Source organism: Labrus bergylta, chromosome 21 (assembly GCF_963930695.1).
Source record: "Labrus bergylta chromosome 21, fLabBer1.1, whole genome shotgun sequence".
Lineage (NCBI taxonomy): Eukaryota > Metazoa > Chordata > Actinopteri > Labriformes > Labridae > Labrus > Labrus bergylta.
In genome coordinates, this window is record NC_089215.1 from 6,184,900 (window position 1) to 6,193,883 (window position 8,984).

Here is an 8,984-nt window from a genome sequence, read left to right on the forward strand (position 1 = left end):
ACACCTGAGGAGCACACACAGGAGAGAGAAAACACACAAAACTACGGCACGTAACAATCATTTATAGACATTCTTTATAATGGAGGACATTTTCCTCACTGAGGTTGTAACACTTCTTCATTCTCCTCAACCAAGCTTCAAAAGATAAAACATATCTACATATCAGAGAGCCTCCTGAAACTTCTTCAATAGTATCGTCACACTAGAATTAAGTCAGGGTGCATGCACTTAGTTTATTAAGGTAGTTTCAGTGTGTGTGTGTGTGTTTTTTTTTTTTATCATTTTGAAGCTGTGAAAAAGTGAAGTTGTTTCTTTTTGACAGTTCTGTGATTTGAAGAAGGGTACTAAAGACACTGATGGTCAATATTGATATCCTCCAGCTGTGCTTCCATGTATAATATCATATTAACCTTTTATGGGAATATAAATCACTGCAGCTTAAACGTCTTCAGTTCATTGATCAGACTGAAAGTAGAGCACACCACCTCGTGGCCTTACAGAGACATTGTCAGGATGACAGTTTAAACGGCGCCTGTTGGCTTTCACGGGGTACTTACCATGGCATAGGGTCAAGGGTTACAAGATAGGCACGGTGGCTAGAAACCTGTATGCATGGCCTCTACTTTGTATTTTACATATGAAGCAACCTTCATTGCATGTGTCCCTGTTAAATAAACAAATGAAATAAATCAACCCTAGCCGCCATATTTGAGCTTGTAAAGCACTTTTCTACTCTTTTGACAACTCAAAGCGCTTTTTACACGTTCACCCATCAACACCACATTCACTCACTGACGGCAGAGGCTGCTTTTTAAAGTGTCCATCCGTTTATTAACTGAACTCTGAAACTCAATAGTTAATAACAATAAACAGCATTTTAAGCCACTTGTTTGACATTCCAAATGTTTTGCATTTGTATGCTTTTAATTTGTATTTTGTATCGTCTTGAGCTAAGGGTACAACCCGGCTTTTATTTTGAAAGGAAATATGAAACTTGTGTTAGACTGAAGGTCACAACATTCACTTAAAAAAACTTGTTACAGATCAAAAAGTAGATAAAGCAAAGGTTAAGTGGACCTTTTAAAAGTGAAATGTTTTGTGTCACATGGTGGATATTTGATTCCTGAAGTCAAATGAAACCATTCAGAGGCGCACAGGTGTCGTTCTTTTCTGCGTTCTTCTTCCTGTGCCTACATGGAGATGTTTGCTGGCTAGCTATGCTGCGTTACACAATCAGTGCGATTACAAAACAAAAAGTGGTTGATTATGTTTGGAAGTTAACCGCATTAGGATTGAAGCGTTGAAGCTGTCAGCCCTAGTAATAACTAATCCTGATCATACACATTCACACACCGCTGACGCAAGTGGCGGGGACAAGTTTGTGCTTCGGCGTCTCCCCCATCAAACCTTCCAGAGATGACGACTCTACCACTGAGCCACAGCTGCCCCATGTTTGAGGAGTTGGGATTAAGAGTCTGTCGGATGTTGAAATGTTTCAGTCAAAAGCTGAGGACTGACTGACAGAAATGTCCTCACCAGCTAGCACAACAAATCATTTGATTAGATGTGATGAAACAATAACATAGAAAAGCCCCTCGGGACGGTGAATACTTTATGAGCACTCTGCCAAAGTGAATTTGCCTCCAGGAAGCTGATGTATCTGTTTCAATCACAACAGAATCATTCAGTGACAAAAGGAATGACTGTTCTCCTGTTTGGTGATGAAGTCATAACAGAGGGTTACAGGTTGGAGAGGATGGACACGATTGGTTTAAAGTCAGACAGATGGATGTGTTGTGAGGTTAAAGTCGACTCTAACAGGACAACAGGGGAGATTTGTTTGTCACAGGGGAGGGGAAAATGTGAAACATTGCGGTGTAAAAAAACCTCAGTTAGATCAACGTGGTCGAGTTTGCTCGTGTGTGTCATGGTCAAGGTGCATGTAGGGGTCAATACAGATGTCCTCCAGCTGTGCTTCCATTTATACTCTCATATATATCGTTTAACAGAACATCAATCACTGCTTTTGAAGTGCATTTAAAAAGAAGTCTTCAGTGGGTGTCCAGTAGATTTATTGATGGCAAAATATTTGGAGGTTTAATTTTTTCTCCCTGCAACTTTAATATAAATTTAGAATCTTTTTTGTCCTTTTTGTAATCCTTTCATCTGTGGCTGTGAATGTACATGGATTACACGTTTGCCACGTTTCTTTCTTACAGCAATATTCAAAGGAAGGGCATCTTAAATGGCCTCTGCAGTGAAGTGCATGTCATGGCAAAAAAAAAAGCTTCTGTCAACAGAAAAATGTCTGCACCACATATTTACAAAATCGTTATTCACCTAAAACACATCAACAGATTCTAAATGATAAACAGGAAATGCAGAATCTTGATGCCAAGTGTGACATTGAGGACTAATGACACAGAGAACTCTCTCAAAACACATGTTGGCACACTGAATAACGATTCAAAAACAGAGGTATTTAAAACATTAACTTCGAATGTTTAAGTGTGCCATGCGATGAAGATGAGGGGTAGAAACAGTGACACAGTGGTGACGTAGAAAATTAAGAAAGCTTTGTTGATTCTTGCGGCCCAGAGGCTGGACTTCCCTCCCTCCAGTCTGCAGCTTAGGCGCAGATCAACAGTTTTCTGCAGCTCCTTCAGCTCCTCCAGGATCAACAGCAACACCTGGGAGTCTCCTGACTGAATGCGGCTGTTGTCCTGCACACAGAGTAAAAGTCATCTTTCCACTGTGACTGAAAATTCATCGCAAAGCAGATGGAACAGAAATGCAAGAGTTTCAAGCGATCTCTTAAATCGTGCATCCTAAGTTTTTAAAGACAGGACAAGTTGTATGTGAGCAATTTGGAGCAGAGGTACTTATTAAAACAGTATGTCTAATATGTGATAAGTTGAGTCTGTTTGTCAAATTTGTTAGTGAGCTGCCACTAAGATAATGAAATTAAAAGTCAAAAAGTCAAACCTCAGGATAGTGACTCGTGTTGAAAAGCTGATGTTACTAATCCTTTGTGTTTCTTTGTTTAACTTTAAGTGTTGTTAAATTACTCCAGGCGGATGTTATGTTTCAGTCTGCTGCTAACTTTCCACCTTAACCAAACATTCAAACAACGTTTTTGGCATTCTCATCTTGTTTTTGGCTACAAAATATTGATGCACAACAATAACACATGGATGTAATTCAGGTGTCGGTGTCTCTGTCTAAATGAATCTGATATTCCTGCATCAGTTCTACCTGGCTTGTAAAAATACTGCTACAACTGCAGCTAGAATCATGTACCTCTTCAGCCATCGGCAGCAGTTCATGCTGTTTCTCCGCAGCAGACACTTGACAGATGCAGACACAGGAGGTCTGTTTTTTATCCTCTGAAAAAAAAACCACAAAATGTTTGTCTTAAGAATGACTGCAGTGTGTTTTTGGATCACGCTTAAGACGCGACTAAACAGATTCAGTTTGTTTGAAGACATTTGGACTCAACATAAAAGAAGTAAGGCGCTGATTGTTATTAAAAAAAAAAAGGAGAGGACGTCCCTACTTATAAATCAGCTGGTGGCCTAGTGGTCAGTGTACACCCCCACGCACAGCAGCCTCTAGCAAGTTTGGCTCCCAAGAAGAGATTATGATTTGGCAGCGCCAACGGTCATATGAAGAATCGTACAATGTCAGTCGTCATTATTCATGTTTGGGATCAAACGTCTTACCCTCGCTTCTGTTTTGGAGCAATCTGAAGACAAAATATTCAGGACGCTCAAACTTACGCCTCCTAAAGCCTGGCTCCCTAGGTGACCGCCTATGTTGCCTATTCCTAAAGCCGGTCCTGATGTTGTCATTCCCCACGTTCTCTCTCGATCTGTTATTCTAAATGACCCAAATTACATCTAAAGAAGAAGAGTTTAACAGGTGAACACTTGATCAATTTAAAAATGAAGGACCCAAGTCCTTGGCAAGGTTAAGGTTTTAAGGCCTTTAAGATTTATGGATCACCCAAATTCAAAATGCTTTCATCTGTAATCTGAGTCTCACCTGTGGTGCCGTCCTGGGTTTTCATCTTTTCCTTTTTGTGCTGCCAGTCGTCCGCCGGCCCGACCTTCTCCTGTGCTACCGAGTCTTTCTCCATAAGATGCGTCACCAAAATGGTCTCTAGCAGACTGAGCAGCATCATCGCAAAGATCACAATGCAGTATGTTGCTGAGGAGAGGAAGAGTCAATCACTACCTTTGGTTTCTGTATCTAATGCTTCTGGCTGCACGAATCATAATCCCTTAAAGTGTGAGTCTGGTACCTATGAGCGGGGTCTTGTTGGACATGGAGGGCAGGATGTCGTTCAGGATGAGCAGCAGCACAGAGATGGCCAACAGCACGGTGACTTTGAAGCCCAACTTCTCTCCTCGATGGTCAGCGATGAAGAAGGAGGCGAGGTCCAGACACAGGAAGAACAGGACGGGTAACAGGAAGTTGATGACGTGCAGGAGGGGTCTCCTCCTCATGGTGAACTGGGGAAACAGGTCCAAAGATCGGTAGTCAAAAACATAACAGACACCATGACACTTCTGATGTTTGAAGCAAATTCTTAATCACTCCAAAGTTGTGATGTGTAAATTTGAAATCTGATGACAGCCCAAACTCAAGTCACTTAAGAGCACAAATTGAGTGAATTAGTTTCTTTTTTTTTAAATAATTTCTGTAAGATGTTTGGCCCTTGTCATTTTTTAAAGTGATCAAAATCATTTAATAAAGTGATTTAAAGTGATATTTTTCACATGTGCTCCGAGAATTCTCCGGGCATCATGAACACCACAGCACCAATTATGGGACTCATGATTTAAATGATGTTGATATTGAGTTATTTATTCAGTGTAATGTAAGTTTTTATGAAAATGTAAAGATGAAGATAATTTAGATGAACGCTTTAAAGCTGAGAATATTGCTTTAAAAATATGCCATAAATAGTTTTTTCCATTTTATTGAAGCTAGAGCTTTAATTAAGAAGCTCAAGTTCAGTAACCAAATAATGCAAAGATATTAAAGTGATGCTATTTAAAATGATGTCTTATGGTGTTAATTTCTGTGCAACATTTATTATTTGAGAGTTTTTTTTTTTTTGGGTACAACTGAAACTATATATTCCAATAGGTCAAATGTTAAAGGACTAAAACTGTGTTCCTCTACGTAACACTGAATGTGCGTTTGACCTGAGCACATCTATCTGTTTGTGTCCCTGTGTTGCGTACTGTGTATACAAGATTTTCCCACTGCCGGTTGTTGTAGGTTATATTGAAGCTGCTGACGGATAGTTGCATAAACTCCCACTCTCCCTGCGTCTTCAACACCTCTCGGGAAAACTGTGTGGCTCGAGACGAGTTGGAGCAAGGAAGGAGGCGCATCTCGTCAACTGAGGAGGAAAGCGGGGGAAAAAACCAGTCACATCACCGACTTTATCTGGAACACATAGCCACTCACTGTCTCTCACCATGGTGTATCGCAGATGCGACAGAGATGTTACATCTCTGTGTGTCGAAAGGGAACTTGTGGACGTCCATCTTACAGGTGCTGACCACCTTCATGTCCTCTTCAGAATACACCGTTCCATCAGAGGACACGAGAATGTAAAGATTCAGAGGGGAGTCGTCCTTCTGTGTCCTGAAACAACACACACACACACACACACACACACACACACACACACACACACACACACACACACACACACACACACACACACACACACACACACACACTCTTCACGGCATGTTTGCAGAGCATTAAAGGTGAACTGAATGAATAGATGATGAAGCACCACCTGTCAGCACCTCTGGAAAATGTGCTTGCTCTTCTTTTACTCTTTATAACTGCTGTGTGTACTCAAACATGAGCGCACAATGAACTTTTTACCTTTGAAGCAAACACATGACGTACGGCATCAGCAAGTATAAATATTAAACTACCTAACGATGAACAGATACAGAGAATCTGTTAAATGCACCTTATTCCCTCCCTTCTTCCCTATTTTGTTTTTAATGTAAATGTGTGTCTTAGTTTGAAGTCTCACATCTCAAAGATGAAGAGGTCAGGTCTCCACAGCATGTCTCTGGGAATCGCAATCTGAGTGATTCCACAAAACTCAGCGGGGTCCCAGGATATGCCTTCATGTTTCCATTTCTGCAGGAAAATAGATTTGAATTGCAAGAAGAAGAAAAAAGAGGTTAAAGATCGAATTTGACGTATGAGCATTAGCTGAGTGTTCATCAAAACTCTACAGCTGATCACTTACCATTGAAGCCCAGATGAAAGGAATAAAAGTTTGTGTTTTCTCAACCTGTGAATCATCATAAAACGCACACATTTTGGAACTGCATGGCAGCATTCATGAAATGAACCGTGTTCTAACACGGTAACCTACCAGAGCCAGGATGGCGTACAGGAAGATGTCCAGCTCCACCCTGGTCGGGTCTGTGTAGTCCAGAACAGGTCGGGTCAGTTTGAACGCACTGGTATCTTTAGTCAGGTTCAGGTAGTCCAGGACGTCCAGGTAACTGCACACTTTCTTCGAGGTAACCCCGTCTACATCAGAAACAGTCGTCATTTAAAAACAATTAAAGGTAAATCTAACTTTTTAAACAATTGCTCGGGTAGCTCAACCTTCTTTGATTTAAAAGTATCTTTTAGGTCAGTGGTTCTTAACCCGTCTAGCCTCAGGACCCACCACCTTCCTCTGTGAAAAATTGCGACCCAAATTTCTGATACTTTTCGACCAATCAGATTTATTGACTGAAGACTTGTGCGGTTTGGACCTCAGTCTGTACAAAATGTGACAGAATTAAGAAACTGATTTAAAAAAAAAGATGTTTAAAAAGCGCTACAAAGAGTTATATTCAAGGCACACATTCGCGATCCACTAAAAAGAGCTATGCGACCCACCACTGGGCCCCGACCCACCAGTTGAGAACCACTGTTTTAGGTATGTCATTGCTTAGGTTTGGTTTGTGCTCAGTTTTTTTTTTCTTTGTTATCTATTTGGATTTGAATGTTATATAATGTTTGTTGTATGAAACAGGCTGGCTGAAGTTGTTCGTCTTTTGTTTAACCCTCTGCAATAGATTTAAAATAATGTCATTACCAAAATATTATATCCAAACAACTCAGCATCAAGCATCCAACAAACACTGAACATAATCTAACTTTAATGTTAGTATTAGCATCTTTAATTATTTTATTTACTACTTTTTCAAGTTTTCTCCAGCACTCAGTTTGTCCTAATATATTTAGATTTCTCCTCAAAACCAAACCTAAAATGACTGAATTCTTTTCATGATGCAAGATGATAATTAAACATGTTGCACTTGTTTTCTTAGCTGGCTGATGGAGAGCAAATATACTGATTGTCTGTGTACATTTTTGAGATGTAGATGCTCAGATTAGAGCAAAGCTTCTGGATTTCTGCTCCTTTTAAAATCATTTATTTTTACCTTGTTCCCAGTTCTTTTACCATTTTTGGTTTCAGTAAAGTGAAAAAGCTGCGTGACAACACTTACAGACTGCACATGCACAAACAGTTTACATCAGACATAAACAGTGCCAGCATGATGGATAATAACTTTGAAACTAAACGTATCGCTGATACTCTGCTGAATCTGAATTTTAAAGAAGCAACAGACAATGATATGAAATGATCTCAAACATGCTCCAAATACGTACCTGTGGAGATGACGAGAAGGAGAAAAGCAAATCGCATCATGTTTGCAGGCGTGTGTGTGTGTGTTAGAGCAGCTTCCAGTCGTGTGTGTGTTGCTGCTGGAAATTGAAACCGTCTCTGTGATGCTGAGCTTTGATTTTGAGCCGAGCAGGGCCGGGCAGAACGTCTGAAACAAGAAACCCCTCCCTCAGTAGACAGCATGGATTGATGTTGTAATTGTTTGAAAGAGCAGGGGGACAAGTGAACAGTATAAACACTGAATGATTTGACACCGGAGGCAGGTGGGCTTGAAGATAATTGAGTGAAAAAGAATAATACTCGGGGAAGAGCAGGTGTGGAGGATTCATCTGGAAAAACTGATGATGTGGATTTGCGTTTGAACTTAACTGAGCACCGTGACACAAGAGTACGGGGACATGTGAGAACAAACAGAAGCAAACATATGAGGCAATAAAATTAAATTAGGTGGTAATTTGGTAACGTTCTAATGACATTATGTACACTGTGCCCATTAGAAACCACTCATTGTCTGCTGCTGTAAGTCTTCGAGCTGAACAATAAACCTGATTTATGTTACATGTAAAAAAAAAACTCAATTATGACTGTTTTTAACCACCTAGTTACTTCAATGAGGCAGTTTTAAGTAATTGTAATTTGGAATTAAATGGACGTATGTGTTTACGCTGGATTTAATAAACAGTTAAGAGGTTCATGGGGCTAAAAAAAAATGTTATCATCATATCATCATTTTTTTTGTTGATTTATTAGTCAATTGTCACAAAAACATAAAAAAATAAGAAAAACAGCAATGTTCTCAAAATGTTCGTTTAATTTAAACTGAGATCTCCTTAACCTTAAAAACTGCAGTTCCTCATATGTCCACTAGAGGAAAGCTTGCAGAGGTGGAAATTAGTGAATTACATTTTTACGAGTTTACTTTTTGTACTTTTTAGTAGCTTTTAAAATCTGTAATTTTACTTTTGCTTAAGTAGGGTTTGTTTTAAGTGTTGTACTTTGCTACATTTTAAATCACATCCGTTACGGAGTAAAAAAAAAAAAAAAAAGTAGGCCTGTTATGAATGAATGGCAACGGTGCAAAGAGGCAGAGAGAACCTTTTTTTTTTTAAAGCGGCTCGGTGCACCTTGAGCTAGTGCAGCAGGTCTACCTGCAGAAGGTGTGTTTAAACTGATGTCTCTTTGTACTACATCCAAGATCATTCAAAGAAGCGGGCTGTGGCTCTGACTTACGGGCAGAGGAGCGGCTGTGAAT

The 8,984-nt window shown here is 39.9% G+C and overlaps 1 protein-coding gene across 2 annotated transcripts; it reads right to left on the bottom strand.

The window, feature by feature from the left end:
- Positions 1-1,599: 1,599 nt before the first annotated feature.
- LOC109981820 (5-hydroxytryptamine receptor 3C-like) lies at positions 1,600-7,856 on the bottom strand. Of its 2 annotated transcripts, XM_020630781.3 has the most exons (10): positions 7,717-7,856; positions 6,422-6,582; positions 6,293-6,337; positions 6,071-6,180; positions 5,492-5,661; positions 5,253-5,413; positions 4,304-4,514; positions 4,045-4,209; positions 3,301-3,386; positions 1,600-2,723 (listed from the first exon to the last, which is right to left on the bottom strand). In XM_020630781.3, the coding sequence occupies exons 1-10, from the start codon at positions 7,754-7,756 to the stop codon at positions 2,505-2,507; spliced, it is 1,368 nt and encodes a 455-aa protein (XP_020486437.1). In that variant the 5' UTR covers positions 7,757-7,856; the 3' UTR covers positions 1,600-2,504. The 2 variants fall into 2 exon arrangements, with proteins under 2 accessions (XP_020486437.1, XP_065806103.1); XM_065950031.1 differs by lacking the exon at positions 6,293-6,337.
- Between the last annotated feature and the right edge of the window lie 1,128 nt (positions 7,857-8,984).